This window comes from Microcaecilia unicolor, chromosome 13 (assembly GCF_901765095.1).
Source record: "Microcaecilia unicolor chromosome 13, aMicUni1.1, whole genome shotgun sequence".
NCBI lineage: Eukaryota > Metazoa > Chordata > Amphibia > Gymnophiona > Siphonopidae > Microcaecilia > Microcaecilia unicolor.
The window spans coordinates 30,503,716-30,525,558 of NC_044043.1; the positions used below are offsets into that span (position 1 = coordinate 30,503,716).

General features: G+C 41.9%; 1 protein-coding gene across 2 annotated transcripts in view; it reads left to right on the forward strand.

Moving 5' to 3' along the window:
- The window catches only part of ASL (argininosuccinate lyase), an 88,146-nt gene that overhangs the window by 32,365 nt on the left and 33,938 nt on the right, over nucleotides 1–21,843 (forward strand). For both annotated transcript variants that reach the window (XM_030222379.1, XM_030222378.1), the window contains exons 3-7: nucleotides 2,284–2,478; nucleotides 4,317–4,400; nucleotides 9,978–10,034; nucleotides 12,486–12,583; nucleotides 18,967–19,044. In XM_030222379.1, the coding sequence (XP_030078239.1) occupies nucleotides 2,284–2,478; nucleotides 4,317–4,400; nucleotides 9,978–10,034; nucleotides 12,486–12,583; nucleotides 18,967–19,044 (512 nt within the window). The remainder of the gene's footprint in view (nucleotides 1–2,283; nucleotides 2,479–4,316; nucleotides 4,401–9,977; nucleotides 10,035–12,485; nucleotides 12,584–18,966; nucleotides 19,045–21,843) is intronic.

Genomic DNA, 21,843 nt, shown 5'->3' on the forward strand with positions numbered 1-21,843 from the left:
TTGAGATTTGTGGTATGGAGTGTTGTCACAATTTGGGTTTCTGCCAGGGACTTGTGATCTGGCTTGGCCCCTGTTTGGAAAACAGGATACTGGGCTAGATGGACCATTAGTCTGACCCAGTATTTGGCTACTCTTTTATGTTCTAAGCACGGTGAGGGGAACTTTTATTACTGACTATCTTGGGGTCCGATGGACCCAGGCATTTAAACTTGAGCTTGAACAGCTTGCAGACCTCACCCCTAACACAGTAAATACTTCACATGCTTACGATGACTTATCAGTAACAATGGCAGGTGGCTCATGGAATAAGTACTGACTCAACATATTGAACGAAGCATTCGACCAAATGCTGGCCCATAGTGCTGCCCTACAACATCGACTTTTCTGCTGTCAATGTGCTGATCATTTGGCTCAACATCAACAGAGAATGGGAAGTCGAAAGCTGCATCAGTGTCAACGTTTTCTTCTTACTCTGAGAAAACAGTTTATTCTGTCAGCTTTATCAGCACAACCAACAAGAAACCTGTCATTACCACTGCAGTAGCACAACTCAGAGGTAACTTGACTGCTCAGAACAAACTCTGAGTATAAACAAAGAACAATGTCACATATGTCTGAGAAGTGACTGGAAGACAAGAACTCTATGCAACCACTTAAATGAATAAAACCTTTCTTCCCGAGAGATATTTTTCGAAACCTAATACAATCAATGGTCCTAAGCCATGCCAATTACTGCAACGGAATCTACACGGAATGCAAAGAACAACTTGCAAAAAAACTCCAGACCGCCCAAAACACAGCAGCCAGGCTGATATTTGGTAAAACACGATTCGAAAGTGTTAAACCCCTCCTAGAAAAGCTGCACTGGCTCCCAATCAAAGAAAAAAAATCATCTTCAAAATCTGCACTTTGATCCACAAAATTATCTACGGCATAGTCCCAGGATATATAACAGACCTCATAGATCTACCAACAAGAAATGGAACAGAATCATCATGATCATACCTAAACCTATATTACCCAAATTGCAAAGGACTTAAATACAAAACAACTTACACATCCTGCTTCTCCTACATAAGCGCACAAGTATGGAATGGACTCCCAAAAGCTGTGAAAACAATCCATGACCATCTAAACTTCAGGAAATCACTAAAAACCAACCTCTTCAAAAAGGCTTACCCCACCCATCCACCGTAAATCACCACACCCAGCAACACAGCATAACCAAGGATCATACTGGACAATATACAATCTACATTCCCTTCAACCCTCATGGTACCTAATACACACCTACCTCATTAGACCACAATATAAGCTTCTATTTGTTATCTACCGACTTGGCGAATGCCATTACGGTACTATGTAAGCTATATTGAGCCTGCAAATAGGTGGGAAAATGTGGGCTACAAATGCAACAAATAAAGTAATCTATCTGCACTTTCTCTCAGTGATTGTCTGTCTGCAAAAGCTTCATTTCGGACTAATGAACAGTTTCACATATAGAACTGAATACACTTTTATAGTCCATGCTATTGAAATATATTTGATCACACTTTAACTCTGATTGTGTACACTAAAATATAATATTAGTTTTCAATTTTTTTTGGTATTCGTGTGTTTTTATTTCATTCATTTAGAGTTACATTAGCTGTCTCGGTAAAGCTGCAACTTTGATTGGGGTTCAGTGGACCCCAGCACACTCAGTCTGTGCAAGATTTTAAGACGATAAGAGGGTTAAGAGTTGCAGCACAAAAAACTGATTGGAGAATACAGTACAGGCCAGGGAAGGGGCGAGAGAGTACTAGGGAAAGTAATGGTTTTCCAGTAATTCAGTTCGTTTTGTTTTTTTGGTTTTGTCTTTTTTGTATCAGGTGTGATTTATTGGTATTAGTTAAAATCTAAAATCAGAAGCCCTAATTATAATGCCCCATATTGATCCATGATGCAGCTCTACATGGAGTATTGTGTGTAGGTATGGTTGTCAAATCTGAAAAAAGATATAAACAAAAATTCTTTTTCTCAATAAAAACAAGTTTTAAAAAATCTGAAAAAAAGATATCGCAGAACTATAAAAGGGGAAATTTAGCTCCTTGCCACTTCCAAATTGATTACATATTCTTTCAATGAGACATGAGACCACCAAGCTTGTGGGTGGATCATGGAAGCTAATCCATGGTACAGGCTGTTGTATTACTCTGGTAGTGATGAGCTCTGTTTATCATGGTGTTGCCATTTTCCTGTTAACAGATTTTTCTCTTGCTTTCTTCTCTTCCTGTTGCTTAGGGAAACAAACTGTGGGGCGGAAGGTTTGTAGGTGATATAGACCCCATCATGGACAAGTTCAACTCCTCCATTGTGACAGATCAGCACATGTGGGCAGCTGACATTGAAGGAAGCAGAGCCTACGCCAAGGCTCTTGAAAAGGCCGGCCTGATCACCAGAGCTGAAATGGAGCAGATAGTCACAGGACTAGGCAAGGTATTGCTGTTCTGTTCCCTGATACAAAGCATTCAGGAAGACATGAGCTTGAGGGTGAAATAGACGAAACAGCAAAGTCGAGTAATACAAATAGCCGTCCAAATAAGGCCCAAATAAGACTCCGAGGATGGAAACGGAAGTCAATCTTTATTGAAGCTTCAGACTAAATCAGGACTCGACACGGAGCCGTGTTTCGGCATGAAATGCCTGCTTCAGAAGTCTGAAGAACCTTTCACTTACTCCTCTGTATATTGCTTCTAATAAAACACTGATGATGTCAAAGAATTGCATATGAACAAAACATTCAAAGGGCTAATCATCAAAAAGACCTATTCTTGAAACGTGTGGAACCACCAACTCCCAGGATCTGGCTTTCTTTCCACAGAACAATTTTCTCTGACAGCTTGTTCTCTAGGGAGCAAGCTGTCCAAGAAAATTGTTCTGTGCAAAGAAAGCTGGTTCTTTGACACCTTCAGTGCTTTATTAGGAGTGATACATAGAGGAGTAAGTGAAAAATTCCTGAGACTCCGGAAGAAGGCATTTCATGCTGAAATATGGCTCGGTGTCGAGTCCTGATTTAGTTTGATGCTTCAATAAATATTGACCTCTGTTTCCATCCTTGGAGTCTTTTGGGACCTTATTTGGAAGGCTATTCATATTACCCTACTTTGCTGTTTCATCTGTTGGACTCATGTAGGGGTGCATCCTCTTTTGTTGGAATTTGAAGGTGAAATTGCATGCATGTGCTTCAGAATTTGCGATGATAGCCAGATTCATGGATTAGGGCACCATGTTGTGAGCTAAGCACAGTAGCTTGAAGTATGGGTTTCCTATCGGGTAGGGCTGGGGGGGGGAATGTTTTGGACCTAGGGAGAACTCATCATAACATACAGGTTAAGACCCCCCCTTTTTTGCTGGTATAAAGGCAGCTCTGAAAGGGTGCCCCCCCCCCTCAATTTCCCTGTCAAAATTAGAGAAAGGAGAATGTGAAGCCTGATAAGTGTTGCTAGGGAATAGATAAAGTACAAAAGTTGCAATTTTTTTATTTTTGTTCCTTTTAATATGGTTTTCTGTTTCTAATGGGTGAATGGTGCCCCAGTGAAACCAGGACCTGGAAATGCTTTTGTAGCATGTACAATGTTAGCTATTCCACAGATGCTATTCAAGAGAGTCCTGGATCTGTGTATAAAGATGCCTTAGACAACTTGCAGCTAAGAATATTAGAAATATGACAGCAGATAGAGGCCAAATGGCCCCTCGAGTCTGCCCATCCACACCATCCACTATCTCCTCTCCTTAAGAGATCCCAACGTTCTTGTCCCATGCTGTCTTCAATTCAGATAGTCTTTGTCTCCACCACCTCAACTGGGAAGCCGTTCCATGTGTCCACCACCCTTTCTATAAAGTATTTCCTTTTTACTCCTGAGCTTAAAACCTTTTCACATTCCAGAGGTTTTTCTTTTTTCTCAGTTGAAAGAGACTTGCCTCCTGTGCATTAATGCCATGGAAATATTTAAACATTTCTTTCATATCTCCCCTCTCTCCTGCCTTTCTTCCAGAGTATACACGTTGAGATCTTAAGTCTGTTCCCATATGCTTTATGATGGAGACCACTGACCAATTTCATAGCCACCCTCTGGACTGACTCTATCCTGTTTTATATCTTTTTGAAGGTGTGGTCTCCAGAATTGCACTCAGTATTCTAAATGGGGCCTCACCAGGGACTTAGGGCACTATCATCTCTTATTATATTCTGTCTTAGAGCTGCTGCCTGTGGTCTGTATGCCATAAATGCCGTTTGGTTCTAGACAGCTGAGCTGTGTCCTTTATTCCTACAGATCTCAGAGGAATGGTCCAAAGGAAGCTTTGTGATTGCTAAAGGTGATGAGGATATTCACACAGCCAATGAACGCAGGCTGAAGGTATGGAGCCCATTCTAAACCTTTCAGATGGGAATTATTTGTAACCGTGTTAGGTGAAGTGTGAAATACATGGTTTTTTGTGACATGCTTTTAGTCTGATGCATAGAAGTGGAGTGGAGGAATAGCCTAATGGTTAGAGCAGAGGGCTGAGAACCAGTTAAGCCTGGTTCAAGTCCCATCAGCTCCTTGGGACCTTGTGCAAGTCACTTAACCTTCCATTGCTTCAGGTCAAAACTCAAGAGTATTTTATTTATTTATTTGTAGCATTTGTATCTCACATTTTCCCACCAGTTTGCAGGCTCAATGTGGCTTACATTTGCCGTAATGGCGGTTGCTATTTCCGGGTAACAGAATTACAAATGGTTTTACGTTAAGGTGCATACATACATGGTAACATACATGGAACATAGCATATATGGAACAGATCATGGTATATATATGTATACCATGTGCATACATATATGGTAAAAGAGAATACATTTTGGTAATGCATGAAGGTTCCTGAGTAGTAAATTGGATTGTAACATATATTAGGTTATCGACTGTAGAGAGACCCTATTCGATATAAGGTTTAAGGTGGTAGTGTTTGATCATTGATAGCAAAGAGGTTAATCAGTCATGTGATAAGATTTCGGGTATGTATAGATCGTGTATGGTGGTTATTTGGACTTTAAGATGGTTGTTTATGGTATGCCTTCTTGAAAAGATCTGTTTTCAGTAGCCTTTGGAAGATGGTTAGGTCTTGCGTTGTTTTTATGGCCTTCGGTAGTGCGTTCCACATCTGCGTGCAGATGTATGAGAAACTGGTCGCGTATGTGGATTTATATTTTAGTCCTTTACAGTTAGGGTAGTGAAGATTGAGGAATGTGCGTGATGATCTTTTTGCGTTCCTAGTAGGCAGGTCTATGAGGTCTGACATATAGGTCGGGGCTTCCCCGTATATGATTTTGTGGACCAGGGTGCAAACTTTGAATGCAATTTGTTCTTTTAATAGGAGCCAGTGTAGGTTTTCTCTTAGGGGTTTGGCGTTTTCGTATTTCGCTTTCCGAAATATGAGTCTGGCTGCTGTGTTTTGAGCGGTTTGAAGCTTCTTAATGATTTGTTCTTTGCATCCGGCATAGATGGCATTGCAGTAGTCTAGATGACTTAGCACCATTGATTGTACTAGGCTGTGGAATACATCCCTTGGGAAGAAAGGTTTGATTCTTTAAGTTTCCACATTGAGTAGAACATTTTCTTTACTGTATTTTTCGCATGGTCTTCGAGTGTGAGATTTCGGTCAATTGTGACTCCCAGAATTTGCAGGCTGTCTGAGACCGGAAGGGTGTAGTCTGGGGTGTTTATGGTATTGGGTTTGTGCATGTTGTTTTGTGAGGATAGGATGAGACATTGTGTTTTTTCTGCGTTTAGCGTTAGTTGGAATGCGTCTGCCCATGAGTTCATTATCTGTAGGCTGTGTGTGATTTCATTTATGTCTTGTTTGAACGGGATGTATATCGTGACATCATCTGCATAGATGTACGGATTGAGTCCTTGGTTGGATAGCGATTTGGCTAAAGGTGCCATCATTAAGTTAAAAAGGGTTGGTGAGAGTGGGGATCCTTGTGGTACTCCGCATTCAGGTTTCCATGGTGTTGACGCTTTTGAGTTAGAAATCACTTGATACGATCTTGCTGTTAGGAAGCCTTTAAACCATCTTAGTACGTTTCCTCCAATCCCAAAGTAGTCTAGGATGTTCGTGAGTATTTGGTGGCTGACCATGTCGAACACGCTGGACATATCGAATTGTAGGAGTAGCACATTGTTTCCAGTTGCAATTAGTTGTTTGAATTTGGTTATGAGCGTGATTAGCACTGTTTCAGTGCTATGGTTGGATCGAAATCCTGACTGTGATTTGTGTAGTATTGAGAATTTGTTTAGGTAGTTGGTGAGTTGTTTGGTTACCATACTTTCCATTAGTTTTACTATCAGGGGAATGGATGCTACTGGTCAATAGTTGGATGTGTCATTTAGTTTTTTTCTTTAAGTCTTTGGTAAATTTTAAGTCTTTAAGTATGAGTCCTCCAGGATCAGAAAAATACCTACTGTACCTGACCATACAATGTTTCAATAGCTTTTGGGCTTGCAGATGGTATATAAGGAAAAAAAAATTTTTTTTAATTTTTTTTGTAGCAACGTTTTGGAGCCAACTCAAACATTATACACCCTATGCTCTTAAACATTGGTATTTCAAATGTCTTTATTGACAAAGAAAAAACTAGATATGTAATTGTTCCTTTTATACTTCAATTTATAGATTGAAAACAGAGATATGATTTTCCATGTAAAGACAGCACTCCCTAAGGCAGGCTGAGTATGTGGGATAGAGTTGTTTTGTAGCTGGAAAATGGAGGCCCAAATGAGCAGAGTTTCATTTGTCATATTTGATGCATGCACAATTTTAAGCATTTGTCATGCAAAGACTTTCACACATATCACAGAAGCCAGACAAAGGGATATGTGGTCTTATAAGTACGCTTAGGCTCAGACTCAGTTGAACTCAAATCCAGAAGTTCTTGAAATGTAGAATGTCTACTGCTGCACTGTAAGTAAGTCACTTTGATTAACTACAATTAAATATTTCTTTAGCAAAGGTAGCAACCATTTTTATTTTTTCTGTCTTTTTTTTTTTTTTGTCTCCGCAAATATGGTAACCCTAAATTCACTAACTATTAAGACTTGATTTAACACTTTTTGGGTAAACAGGAAAGGGGATGATATAGGATGTAATGTAAAACATTATGATAAATGATATTTCAGTAGAGAGGGAGGGATGGGGGAAGCTTGTCGAGCAATTATCAAGTTCATTAGTATGTTCCACTTGTCAGAAAATGAAAGAGAATGTACTGCATGTATGCATGTATTGCACCTTGATAACAAAATGGAACAGAAGGTTGAGTTAACTTTTAATTAATTAATTAACATAAAGACAACTCTCCAAGTCAGCCTCCACCCCCTACAACCAATCCCAGTCCATTTAGGTATAGTAGAGCACCCGAAACAAGAATACTACCTTTCAACAATCACGTCAACCTAATTGTATATTAGTAACATATCACTAACTCTTTCCTTTTACACACCCCCACCTAAAATATCCCCATAAAACTTAGCATGTTAAATGGGCATTTACAATAAGCACAATTCCTTCCATATGCTCTCTTTCTCTAGGCCTAGGTTGAGTGGTTCTTTTGCTGCTTCAAAGGTGCATTGACACTATCAACTGGAAGGTTGTTGTGGTTTTATTTTGCTATTGAAATGTGTCCACTAATTCAGGAAAAAGTTAGTTAGCTTAGAAAGTCTTACTTCAAGATGAAGCAGCTTCGTCTTTTTGCGCTCCTATTGTTTGAGGGATCATTTCAGAATTAATGTACAACTTTCGATCTTAATGTTGCTGGATTACAGCAATTCTCTTTATTTAGGTATAATTGTTAAATTGTCCTATAAGATTCAGTTGATCCAAAATTCAGCTGCCAGACTTATTTTTAGTAAGTCCCATGTGACTCCCTTATTAGGTGAGCTGCGTTGGTTACCAGTACAGGCCAGGATTCACTTCAAGGTGTTATGTCTAGTTTTTAAAATTCTGGAAGGAAATTATGATGGGGGTCTGTCTCACTCATTGAACATTTTACGCTCTATTGCGATTACTAGGAGTAGGAATCAATTGCTTGTAGCTGTTCTACGATTAGGTCTATTAGATTCAAGGCTCTATTTTCTCATTCTTTTTTTATTTTTGGCAGTTATTCTTTTCAAAAAGCCTTGAAAACTTTTGTGTTTAAATTTAGTTTAATTTTAGACTTTTTATGACCTATATATATTTGTTATAGATATATGTATATACTGGTGATAAAGATCTACTTGGGCTCAGCTGTATGTACATACACAAATATTAGGAGGCGGAACATCGTATGTGCAATGATGGTTCCACTGTGACACCACCACATATTCCTCTTGGGGATATAATGGGTGTAAACGGTATGGTCTGAGCACATTTAAAACACTTTATAATATTTTATAACACTTTAAAGTGCATATATAAAAAAGATAAATTATTTTGAACCCAAGTTTATTATAGTGAGTTTATGGTTTAACTTGGTTTTGTTGGATTTGTTCTTCTTGATTTTTTGTAAGATACAAATCAAGGTCAGGTATACATATAAAGTATCACATATGAGTTTATCTTGTTGGGCAGACTGGATGGACTGTACAGGTCTTTTTCTGCCGTCATCTACTATGTATATGTATGACTCTAAATGAGGTCTCGGCAGTGATCCATACAGAGGTACTACTGCCTCCTTTTTTCCTACTGGCCATTCCTCTCTTAGCTGCAAAATTCTAGACCATTCTTCAAGTTTTGCTTGATCCCTCCTCAAGTTATCCCTACATCCAGGGTGTCTACCCTACTGCAGATTTTGGTATTGTCCACAAAAAGGAAAACCCTACTAGATGGCCCTTCTGTAATGTTATATCACTATCATGTATTCCATTACCATGCAACCCAAAATCCTTCTGTAACACCAAATGTCTGTTCTCTTCTCATTTCCACTATCCATGATGTATTGTAAGCCACATTGAGCCTGCAAAGAGGTGGGGAAATGTGGGATACAAATGCAGTAAATAAAATAATAAAATATTACATGCAAAAATGTCAAAAAGAGCCAGATTAAGAACTGATCCCTGCAGCATACCAATAGTAATGTTCTTTTCCTCAGAGTTCATTTACCACCAGCGGGTAGCCAGGAATTTTCGATGGGGTGTGTTTGCATTTCTCTCCATTCTCCCTTCCGCCAAATTTCTCTACTTCCTGGCCTGGCCCTGCAAAGATCTGGCAATTCCCTTCTTCCCTTCCCCCCCCCCCCCCCCCCCCCCCACTCCTTCCCACCCACCATACCTTAACATTACTTCCAGTCTTTGCTTGGGCAGCGGCAGAGGTGTTCATAGGCTGCCTGCTGCCTGCACCGTGGCTTTCTCTGAACTATCCTGCCTTGCAGAAAACAAGAAGTTGTGTCAGAAGGGGCAGGACAGGATGGTTGTGAAAGAAAGCCCTGGAATAGTTCTCCCTCTAGAGGATCCAGGAGCTCCCTACTTCTAGACACACCATAACAGAGAGGATCCAATCAACATCCAACATATTGCAATCGTCTGTTAGTAGTACTTCCCCTTTCATAGCTATATCATGAATGTCTTCAATTAAATCTTATCCATTTCTTCTGCCTTTTGAAGGAGGTCTGATTATCCTGGGAAAGAAAGGATTATGAAGAAAAAGTATGTTGATTTGAAACCCCTAATTCTGCTATTTGCTTCACTACTACCACCACCACCACGTCCCTTCTCGAAAGCCACTTCTTCCTCCAGATGTGATCTTTTCTAGGCTGGAGCTCGTCTGGTTTCGCACTCTACTGCTGTGTAGAATTCCATCATGTACTGTTTTGTAATCTTCATTATTTTTCAAATAGTTTTATCTTTCTGCTGTTAGGCACACATGTACTGCATGAATAAATATTGACTCTTTATCTTTTTTTTTCCCCCCTTTATCTTCAGGAGTTGATTGGTGAGGCAGCTGGGAAGCTACACACGGGCCGAAGCAGGAATGACCAAGTATGTTGACTGCTATTGTATATGGAGTCTATCGTATCCTTCCTCTGTCTGTGTGCGCTACATTTTGGTTCTGTAGTTATTCCTGATCGTGAGCCATTCTCTTGCTCTTTTTAATACCTAGTGGGTGATTGATCTCAAAGCAGGACCCGTTCTGGAAGTACTGTGGTAGAATGCCGTAGGGGGGCTGAAACTTTCAAATGGAAATAGTCTGGCTAATTTTTTGTTGTTTTCTTTCCTGCTACTGTCACACTGCTGAGTATTTCTAAAGTGCCCAAGAATTTGCCAAAAGCATTCGCTCATAGTAGATGACAACAGATAAGAACCAATTGGCCCGCTTGGTTTGCCCAGTTGTTCCTACCTACATTGCTGCAGCGAAGGATATAGTCCAACTATTGGGCGTGTAATCTTGACTGCCTGTAGCATATCTCTCCCTGCCCAGGTCGCTTAGGGTTATTGCCACTTACCAGAGTGTTCTACTATTCTGGGTAGTTGCATAAACCAGATTCCATACTTAGGACCCATAGGAATATAATGGGTGTCTCTAACGTTAGCACGCCTACAGTGTGGCTTAGTAAACAGGGCCCTTAATCAGAAGGGTAATTGTGCAGAAGAATAAAACCAAAACTCATATGCAAAAAAATATCCTTGCGCAGTCCTGGATATACAGCACTGGAACATTTGGTGTATATAATGCTTTTGAGAATTTTTATTTATTGAATGTACTACCCAAGGATTTATTTTGCATATGTTTTTTGATTTTACTCTGGGGGGGGGGGTAATATTCAGCCTATGGCGGTCAGCATTTTTTAAAACTGACAGCTGCAGGCACCAGCACTGAATATCTGGGGCTAATTTTAACAGGGGAGGCCGCTGTGGATCTTGGCTGATATTCAACCGGGGCCCGCATAAGGCAGTTATGAGGACCCCACCTGAATATTGGCCGGGATCCACATAACTATTTAAAAAGATCCATGGAGCCCTGAGATCCCCCTGCCCTGCTTCATTTCCCCAAACCCCTCTCAATCTTGATAGCCCCCCCCCCCCCCGGTTGCCTACCTTATCACCCTGGTAGTCCAGTTGGGGAAATGGGGGCAAGAGTGAAGCCCACTTGCTGCTCCCTGTAGAAAGTGGCTGCTTCAATCTTCCACCTCTCTTTTTTTTTTTTATTGGTTTGCTCATAGGGAAACTGTATTTCCTTTAATTATTTTCTTCTATACTTAATCCAACATTTAGGTCCCCTTCCTATATCTTTTATTCAAACTTGCAACTCACTTCTTACCACTGTCTTTGAGATTTATCCCACATGTACTTAGCTTATATTTACCTACCGTATTTTTCAGACTATAAGACGCACTTTTTTCCCCCCAAATTTGGGAGGAAAATGGGGGGTGCGTCTTATAGTCCGAAGGTAGAGATTTGGCTGGCCGGCTGGCAGGCCGCCCGCCCGCCCTCCCTCCGAGTTCGGGATCGCCCTCCCCCCGGCCCTGTCACCACTTCTCCCTACTCACGCGAACTTCCCTGGTGGTCTAGTGATGTCGGGGTAGGAAAGAGCTCCCTCTTTCCTGCCCAGTGCGCTGCTCTCCATCCTCCTGTATGCAGCCTGACGGTCTCGGCGAGATTCAAAATGGCCGCCGAGAATTGAAGTCTCGGCAGCCATTTTGAATCTTGCCGAGACCGTCAGGCTGCATACAGGAGGATGGAGAGCAGCGCGCTGGGCAGGAAAGAGGGAGCTCTTTCCTGCCCCGACGTCACTAGACCACCAGGGAAGATCGCGTGAGTAGGGAGAAGTGGTGACAGGGCCGGGGGGAGGGCGATCCTGAACTCGGAGGGAGGGATTCGGACAAGACGCACCGGAGCACCTAGGTTTTAGAGGAGGGAAAAAGCAAATTTTTTTCCTATTTCCCTCCTCTAAAACCTAGGTGCGTCTTATGGTCCGAAAAATAAGGTATATCTTTCCCCCTTTTTTTTTGTTTTACTTTATCTTATCTTTGTTTTTTTGTTTACTTCCTTTTCTTTCTCTTGTAAAACAGAGTGTCACTTTAGGGGTAGTTTTTATAAACTTTTTTTTTTTTTTTTTTGCACGTAAACCTGTTTTACCTGTGGAAAAGAGCTTTTATAAACTAACCCTGGCAATAGGTGCAGAGAATGTTCACACCAACTTTGGGGGAGGAGTTTGAGCCGAGCATAGGCGGAGTCCTAAAGTACGTGTCTAGATTTACCCATGATTGTTTTCGGTTTTTTAGAAACGCACAGACCACTGTGTTCTTATTGGTAATCCCAATGTAGGTGCCTGCTTGAACTCCCTACCTGGGCAACCTGTTATAAAATTACTCTCCATATGTCCCTGAGATCTGGTTTCATAGGTCTGTTGTGTCATTGGTTCTGGGGAGTTTGCACCTTCCTGTGGGCTGAAGGGTTCCTTTTAATTTGCTGACTGAAACTTTGCTTTAGGTTGTAACAGATATGAGGCTCTGGCTGCGAGATTCCTGCTCTACTCTGGCCACTCACCTCCTGGAGTTGATCAGAACGATGGTAAACCGGGCAGCAGTGTAAGTGCTTTCTTGATGGTAGTCGGTCTTTTTCCATATGGTGACAGGTGTTGTGTATTGATTTGCATGTTTAAGGCATCTTTACCCCCCCCCCCCCCCCCATTTTAATAACTAAGGGGCTGATACTCAGGAGAGATAATTGGGTTGGGGACAATCCTACCCAGTTATCTCCTGCTGACTGACTGGGTGATCCCCAGATTTTCAGCAGCACATAACTGGATAGTGCTACTGAAAATCTAGAGAGACCACTGCATCACTATCCGATTAGTGCAAGAGTGGTCCGGGGCAGACCCAGAAGTTACCTGGGCACCCTCTGAATTTAGTAGCACAGCCCGAATAACTACCTAACTAATTTAAGACAGCAAAAAGGCTGGAGCACCATTTATAAGAACTTAAGAGTAGCCATACTGGGTCAGAACAATGGTCCATCTAGCCCAGTATCATGTTTTCCAAACAGTGGCCAAGCCAGATCACAAGTACCTGGCAGAAACCCAAATCATGGCAACATTCCATGTAGAACCCCCAAAGAATAACAAGATTCTGGAATTCTAGAGTGACAAGATTCCATGTAGAAACTCAAGAGTAGTAACATTCCATACTACCAATCCCAGGGCAAGCAGTTGCTTCCAATGTCTGTCTCAATAGCAGACTGTGGACTTTTCCTCCAGGAATTTGTCCAAACCTTTTTTTAAACCCTCCATGCTGATTTTTTTTTCTGGTGCCAAACTCTCGGCACCATTTATAGAACGCCTTCCTTTTATGTTTTTTTTGTTTCGTAATGGTTTGTACTGATGAAACATCCTATTGCCAAATTTCCTGCCAGTGATCTTTTTTTCATCTGATCAGCTTTATCTTCCATTAGAAACAGGTCCCATTTCCTGTACACCTTTGTTCCCATTTTCAAAGAAAAAGCACATGCTGGCGCTTACTATGAAACTTTTCATGGGTATAACGTACTCGTGGATATCTTCAACTTCAGAAAGTGTATGGCATAGACTTGAAAATATAATGTACACGTATTATTTTCTAGTCCCAACCTGCCCAAAGGAACACTGGAAGGAGATCCTCCACTGCTAATTCCAGGCTTCGTTCCTTTTCCCTCGCGGCACCTAATGCCTGGAATGGACTTCCTGAGCCTGTACGCCTAGCTCCATCTCTACCTGTTTTCAAATCTATGCTGAAAACCCACCTTTTCACCACTGCTTTTGGCTCCTAACCACTACTCAATTCCCCTATCCTTCTCACCCAGTACTTTCCTCGCCCTCAATTGTCTTGTCTGTCTGTATTTTTAGATTGTAAGCTCTATGGAGCAGGGACTGTCTCTCTGTGTCAGGTGTTCAGCGCTGCGTGCGTCTGGTAGCGCTATACAAATGTTGTTAATAATAATAATAATTACTACTAGCGCTACTAGACATCCACATGTTATATGCAGGTACTTTCTATGCCCCTAGTGGGCTGACAATCTGAGGGCGTCTTTTACTAAGGCGCGCTAAAATTGTGGGCACGCTAAACATTAGAGATGCCCATAGGAATGCATTGGTGTCTCTAACATTTAGCGTGCCCACAATTTAGCACGCTCTAAAAACGTGAGCGTGCCTTAGTAAAAGACCCTCTTGAAGTTTTTGTACCTGAGGCAATGGAGAGTTAAGTGACTTGCCCAAGGTCACAAGGAACTGCAGTGGGAATCAAACCCAGGTTGCCAGACTCAAAGTCCGCTGCACTAACCATTAGGCTACTCCTCCATTCCAAAAATGTACACTACCAACCCTCCTTTACTTGCTGTTAGGGGAAACCGTGTAACAGCAATCCCCTACCTTCTCTCCACCCTTTCAACCAATTTAACAAGAGACAAACAAAGCTCTGCTGGTTCCACTAAGTACATAAATGTTGCCATACTGGGACAGACTGAAGGTTCCATCAAGGCCATCATCCTGTTTCCAATAGTGGCCAATCTAGGTTACAAGTACCTGGCAAGATCCCAAAACAGTACAATACATCCTAGAAATAAGCAGTGGATTTTCTCCAAGTCCATCTTAATAATGGCTTATGGACTTTTCTTTCAGGAAGCTAGTCAAACGTTTTAAAAACCCTGCTAAGCTAACTGCTTTTACCATATTCTCTGGTAACGAGTTCCAGAGTTCAATTGCATGTAGAGTGAAGAAATATTTTCTCCGATTTGTTTTAAATTTACTACTTTGTAGCTTCATTGTGTGCCCCCTTGTCCTAGTATTTTTGGAAAGAGTAAACAAGCAATTCACATCAACCCGTTCCACTCCACTCATTATTTTATAGACCTCTATCATATCTCAGAGCTGAGTATCCTACACTACAGCATATGTTGTTACAGCCAAGCAGTGGGGCCAGCTTGGGATGCCATGCTTCAGAGAGATTTCAGGCACTCATTGCAGCTGTTTCTTGTAACAGAGTTGCAGAAAAGAACACAGCACCACTGAGGAAATAAAATGAATTCTTTGCCCTTGGCTTTAGAGACTGATTCATTGTTTATGATATCTGTTTTTAGTTGAATCTAATTTCCTTGCCTGTTGTGGATGTCTCTTGTAATAAGGCCTGGCGTGGAGGCTTCTTGATTTTTATTTTGCATCTATCCCAGCAACTGAGTAATGAGCGGGAAGCTGAAATGTAATTAGGAAGATCACAATTACTTTTTGTTCAATGTCATTTCAGCTCTTTAATTCATTTTTTTTTTATTTTATTTTGAAGGTATTCATAAAGAACATCATCAGAATAGAACATCAACAGTCACCATCCAACCCACCCCCCCCCCCCCCCCAATAATACTGTTTAATTAATTATATGTTGAAACAATTTTTTTTTTACCTGATGGTTTCTTCCTTCTCCTTTTATAGTTTGTAAACCCCCATGGGTTCTCTCGTATGCAGGGAGCCCTCTAGTGGCTCCTGTCTAGCCTCACACACCCTCAGTTGGGACTCACTAACACTAGGTGTCTGTGAAAGGTTCAGAGACCAGTCTCCTCTAACTGCTTATATACTCGGTCTCAATGTTTGGGGCTCCTTCTTCACTCAGGGTGACTTCCCTATTTATCACCATCATTGGAGACCCCTCCCCTGTTATAGCCTCTGGTACCTGGGCACCCTTCTGGGTCTCTGGTGGTGCCCCTTGATCCCTTCCTTGAGACTATCACCTGGGTTCTCCAGCTTCTGCAAGTATGCAAATTAGACACAGCCTGTAGATGCAAATTCACTTCATTAGCACTCTGCTGTAGTTTTGTGGGAACAACTTCTTTCCAGTTATTATTCACTTGCAAGTTCATTCACTGAGCCCATTTACTCAGCCTCCTCCCATGGACAGGATGTTCTTCACTCTCTTTAACTACACAGTCCTGTCCTCCACCCCAATGGCTGTTAGTTACTTTCCAACAATACACAGTTGCATCAATAACTTGTCCATAGCCTGATAAGTACCTTCATGGCTTTTAGAGTCTCCAATCTCCCAGGGAATCTCCTCCATTAGGCTTCAGGCTTCCAAGTCCCCATGTCGTCTTCCCTACCTCTTCTGGGAGGAAGCTATTTATGGGGTGGCCAGCAAACCTCCCCACCTCTTTAGACCTTGCCCCCCTGGTTCCAGAAAGATCTGAGTCTAGAACTCTCTCTCAATACCTTTCCCTCCCCTGCTCTGACAGCTACCCCCCCCCCCCCCCCCCGGTGGCTACTTTGGGGAAAAACCCGATCCTATGACCTGAGCACCCTCTAGCTGTCTCTTCGGGGAATTACCCTGATTTCACCTTGGAGCTCCCTCTACTGGCACCTTCAGGTCATTACCCAGCTATCTCCTTGGAGCTCCCTCTAGGGACCATATCATGCCTTTTCCTGATTTCCTGTAGGAGAGCACCCTCTGATGGCCACCTCAGGGTAGGGCCATCACTGTGTTTATCACAAGTTCTTTAGCTCAACTGGAACCAGAGCTGGGTTCTGGCACCAAAGGTTTTCATTTACATAGTAACATAGTAAATGACAGCACTAACACTAGGTGTCTGTGAAAGGTTCAGAGACCAGTCTCCTCTAACTGCTTATATACTCGGTCTCAATGTTTGGGGCTCCTTCTTCACTCAGGGTGACTTCCCTATTTATCACCATCATTGGAGACCCCTGTACGGTCCATCCAGTCTGCCCAACAAGATAAACTCATTTTACATGATATGTGTTACTTTATATGTATACCAGAGTTTGATTCTCAGGGCACAGACCGTAGAAGTCTGCCCAGCACTGTTCCTGTACTAAAAATTCTAAAGCTAACATTGAAGCCCCTTAAAATTTACACTCCAGCCCATCCCTATCTATTCAGTCACGATCAGGGCATAGACTGTAGAAGTCTAGGGATTCTTTTATATCAGGGGTGTAGCCAGACCTTGAGGTGGGAGGGGCCTAGAGCCAGTGCTGTAGTGAGGGCAGCTGACACTCGGGGCGGGTCGCCGCTGCGCACCCCCCCCCCCCCCCCAGAGCGTGTACTTACATGGGAAAGCAGCGAGGGACGGGCAGGAGGACCGAACCGCCCCGCGTGAATGTCGCTGGGAGCTGCGTCTGCTCCGCTGGGTCACTGCCCCGTCACTCCCCCCCCCCCTCCCCTCTGCTGCCTTGCTGCCCCCTTTTCTCTAAACCATGAGTGTATCAATTCGATTTACCTGGCAACCTATATCTACTCAGCTAAACCTTTTACACCTAGGCATGCTCGTCAGGGACGTCCTTCTTTTGTTTGGTCATTTTTTGAGTGAAGGACATCCTTGGCATGCGCAGAGCAGCCAGCATAACGCTTGGCTGCTCTGCGCATGCTCAGCTGGCCAACTGGCTTGGAAGAAAATCGCATGCAAATGAGCTGGCAGCGACTAGCTCATTTTCATGCGATTTCCTTGATGCATGCCCGTTTCTTACCGATTCGCTAAGGAATTGGTAAGGGAAGGGCTCTTCCGTGGAGTTTAGTGCATCTAGCCCTGAGGCCTTTCTTTTCTATCTCCACAGAGAATTAAAGACACTAGAAATCACCACAGAAACCCGAGGTTCAAATAATTAGGTGTTGGTCGATAGTTATTCCCAAGATTTTCATGGTGGTAGAAAGGATAGGACACAGACAAGCTCATTTTCAAAGCACTTAGCCTCCCAAAGTTCCATAGAAACCTATGGAACTTAGCCTCCCAAAGTGTTTTGAAAATATGCCTCATTATCATGTTTTGTGTTAAACATGTGCAAAACATACCCCACTTTACTAAAATGGCCCCTACCTGTATTTTTTTCCTAATATGCATTTAAAACAAATTGCTCATAGAAGTGTCATCTTTAGGCACTACAGTGATGGTAAGTTACTGCTTTTTAATAATAAAATATATGAGTGGAGGAGTGGCCTAGTGATTAGAGTGGTGGACTTTGGTCCTGGGGAACTGGGTTCGATTCCCACTGCAGGCACAGGCAGCTCCTTGTGACTCTGGGCAAGTCACTTAACCCTCCATTGCCCCAGGTACAAATAAGTACCTGTATACAATATGTAAGCCGCATTGAGCCTGCCATGAGTGGGAAAGCGCGGGGTACAAATGTAACAACATGGAATGTTGCTACTATTTGAGATTCTACATGGAATGTTAATGTTGCTATTCCACTAGCAACATTCCATGTAGAAGCCTGCCCTAGCAGCCGCGCAGGCTTCTGTTTCTGTGAGTCTGACGTCCTGCACGTGGGACAGGCTTCTACATGGAATGTTGCTAGTGGAGGAGTGGCCTAGTGGTTAGAGTGGTGGACTTTGGTCCTGGGGAACTGGGTTCAATTCCCACTGCAGGCACAGGCAGCTCCTTGTGACTCTGGGCAAGTCACTTAACCCTCCGTTGCCCCAGGTACAAATAAGTACCTAAGCCGCATTGAGCCTGCCATGAGTGGGAAAGCGCGGGGTACAAATTAAAAAAAAAAATTATATCTTATTCCTATGGAATATTATTGTTAGATGATACTATTAATGGTTTGAATCGAAAGTTTCTTATTTAAAAAATTCCAAGTAAAAGTATATACATTGCTCTGTTACTGGCCACCTTTGTATCTCTTTTTTTTTTTTTCCCCCTTCTTTGGTTATATCAGTTTTCACTTATCCTCTTTATGTTAGTGTTTGCTTAAGGTATATCTTTAATACCATCACTACTAATCTCCCCCCCCCCCCCCCCCCCATTTACAAAGTCACGCTAGCGGCTGCTGACACAGCCCATTCACTTTGAGGGTTTGGCTTTTTTTAATTGTGATTCTTTTTTTGCAAAAACTGCTTTTGCAACAGATAATTGAAGCTGGTTTAGAATTGGAAATCCAAAATAAAGGTTATATGCCTTCTATTTCCAACCCGTTTTCTTGTCCGGCTTCCCTTGTCTCCTGTAGGGAAATTGATGTTATTTTTCCTGGATACACACATCTACAGAGAGCTCAGCCCATCAGATGGAGTCACTGGATTCTCAGGTAATAATCCACCTGTAGAAAGAAGGAAGGTCTATTTCAAGGATGAGTAAAGCATTTAGTATAGGGACAGAAAGGTTCATTTGATTATGTATATATAAAACTTGTCAGTGGAAGGCTTTAGAACTTCAGAGATACAGATGTGGAATCGTAGAAATATTGTAGAAATTTGATTACTTGATGCATTCTGTAGGTATTGTCTTTTTTTGTGTCTTGTATTTTTACCAATGAAACATTTGAAACAAGTGGGAAAAGCATGTAGAACATGTCTCATGAAATTCTTTCAAACCCTCTACTTTGTGTGTGTGTGTACACGTTCACATGTGTATGTTTGTTTCTGCATTGCCTGTGTGTGTCTTCTTTCTGTATGTTGTCTGCAGGGGATAGTTTTGTGGATGTGTTCAGTTTGTGGGATAGTGAGGCAGTTATGGGAGGAGGGAGGTTTAGGTGGTGGGGCAATTCTAGAGATAGTTTTGGGGGTGGGACAGTTGCAGGAAGTAGTTTTTGGAGCTGAGAGAGGCAGTTTGCCAGGTGATGGGGCAGCTACAGAAGATTAGTTTTTTTGGGTAGGGATAGTTTGTGGGTGTAGATTTTGTGGGTGGGACAGTTTACAGGGTAATAGGGAGCTGTTGCGAAGGAATAGTGGAGCAGTTCTTGGGGGTGGGGGCTGTTTTGGGGTTGGGAGAGTAGAGAACAGGGAGAGACTATTTAAAAGAAGGAATTTCTTAATTGCTGTGTTTCACTGTATGCAAGCATCTATGTTACAGAAGCTGAAACTCTCCTGTAGTAATGCATTGGGCCAGTTTGGGGGGGGGGGGGGGTTGGAGGAAAGAGTAGAATAATTTTTCCCACATGCCACATTTCATCTTATTCCATTAATTTTCCATGAGTTATTTTGCCACCAGAGATGCGGACAGATTTTCAACTGCTTTTGTGTAATTCTTTCCAACTTCTGTTGGGTTGGAAAGACTAAAAAGAGGCAGAGAAACTTAAAATAAAAAATATCTCCCCAAAAAGTTACTCTGAATATTGGCAGTGTATTATACTCAGTTCATATAATTAATGTTCTGTCATGTAATAAACAGTGGGGTGATGTCGGGTGCCACCCTCATGTGATTTTGGATTATAAACATGGAGCTAGCTCCTCACTTAAATTTTTTTTATACGTAAGCTAATAAAACAGCAATCAAACTGTCAGAGTAATAAATGTGCTTATCAAAAATGGTCTATCCCTGAAAATACAGGGTCTCATCTGTTTAAGGATAAGATGCAATTTGCTTTGTGTTTCAAGAAGGTGTCAGCTACAGGGAGATAATATATTTGAACGTACCAGTAGCGTTTTCCCTATGTCCAACTGCTTCTACAAATGATGCACAGCACTTTAAAAATATCCACCAGGTATGCTAGCAACCATCAAGTATGTTTTTCATTTCCCATGTGAATAAACTCAAATGAATTGCTCCTATTATCCACTCACCAGAGTAATGTATGATCCTTAAATCAACTGTATCATTCAGTTTCGTGGTTTGTACTAGAGAGCTCAACCGACTGGAGAGTAAAAATCTAAAATTGTTCTTGAAAATGTTAGCAGGGCATTCCAGTTACTCCCTCTCCATACCTGCTGCACATATTCTAGAACAGAGATCTATAAACAAGTGTGTCAATGCATACAGTGGTCTAGACTGCTCCAACTTGACATTTCGCCCATTAGATTGTAAGCTCATTTCGAGCAGGGACTGTCCTTTTTGTTAAACTGTACAGCGCTGCGTAACCCTAGTAGCGCTCTAGAAATGTTAAGTAGTAGTAGTAGTCTATCAATGCTAGTTCCTTGGTATTTGAGTTAACAGAGTATCAGTGTAATTTAATCTTAACTGAATTCTTGGGTACTTATTATAAGAACATAAGAGTAGCCATATACTAGGTCAGACCAATGGTCCGTCTAGCCCAGTATCCTGTTTTCCAAACAGTGGCCAAGCCAGGTCACAAGTACCTGGCAGAAACCCAAATCATGGCAACACTCCATACCACAAATCCCAGGGCAAGCAGTTGCTTCCCATGTCTATCTCAATAGCAGACTATGGACTTTTCCTCTAGGAATTTGTCCAAACCTTTTTTTTTTAGCCCAGATACGCTATCCGCTGTCACCACATCCTCTAGCAAAGAGTTCCAGAGCTTAACTATTCATTGAGTGAAAAAAATATTTCCATGTAACTTCCTCAAGTGTCCTCTAGTCTTTGTACTTTTGGAACGAGTAAAAAATTATAGAAGCACCATTCATGTTTTGGAAGTCGAAAAAAAATTATTTTTGTGGTCATAATGTCCAGATTGACAGGGCTACTGAGGAAACAGTTTCTTGGCTTAAAATCATGTGTGCTAGCCTTAGGAACATCTTTCTTTCTCCAATTTCCCTGTTGCTGCTTGATTTCATACCAAGGTAAAATAAAATATGTTTTTTTATGATCCTCCTCAATTGGAGACTTTTGTCCTAGATAGAGAAGTTGCAGCTGGTGAGAAAATTTTGGTTTATAGTTTTGGATCTGGTTGTGTGGTGACTTTATCCTGTTTGCCTTAAATAATTGTTTCCTTAGGTAATGTTTCTTTGATCGCCCCATTGATGTGAACTGGTTTCTATTTCTTGTTTGTATTGATGCAAACGAAAATGAGACTTTTGAAAAAAAAAAAGCACTTAGTGGTGGGGGGGGGGGGGGAGTTATTGACATGAGCTACTGTTAAGAGGGGTTATTTTACTGTTAACCCTAGTTATTAGTAACTAGGTCTCATTGCATAAAATGGGAACCGTGC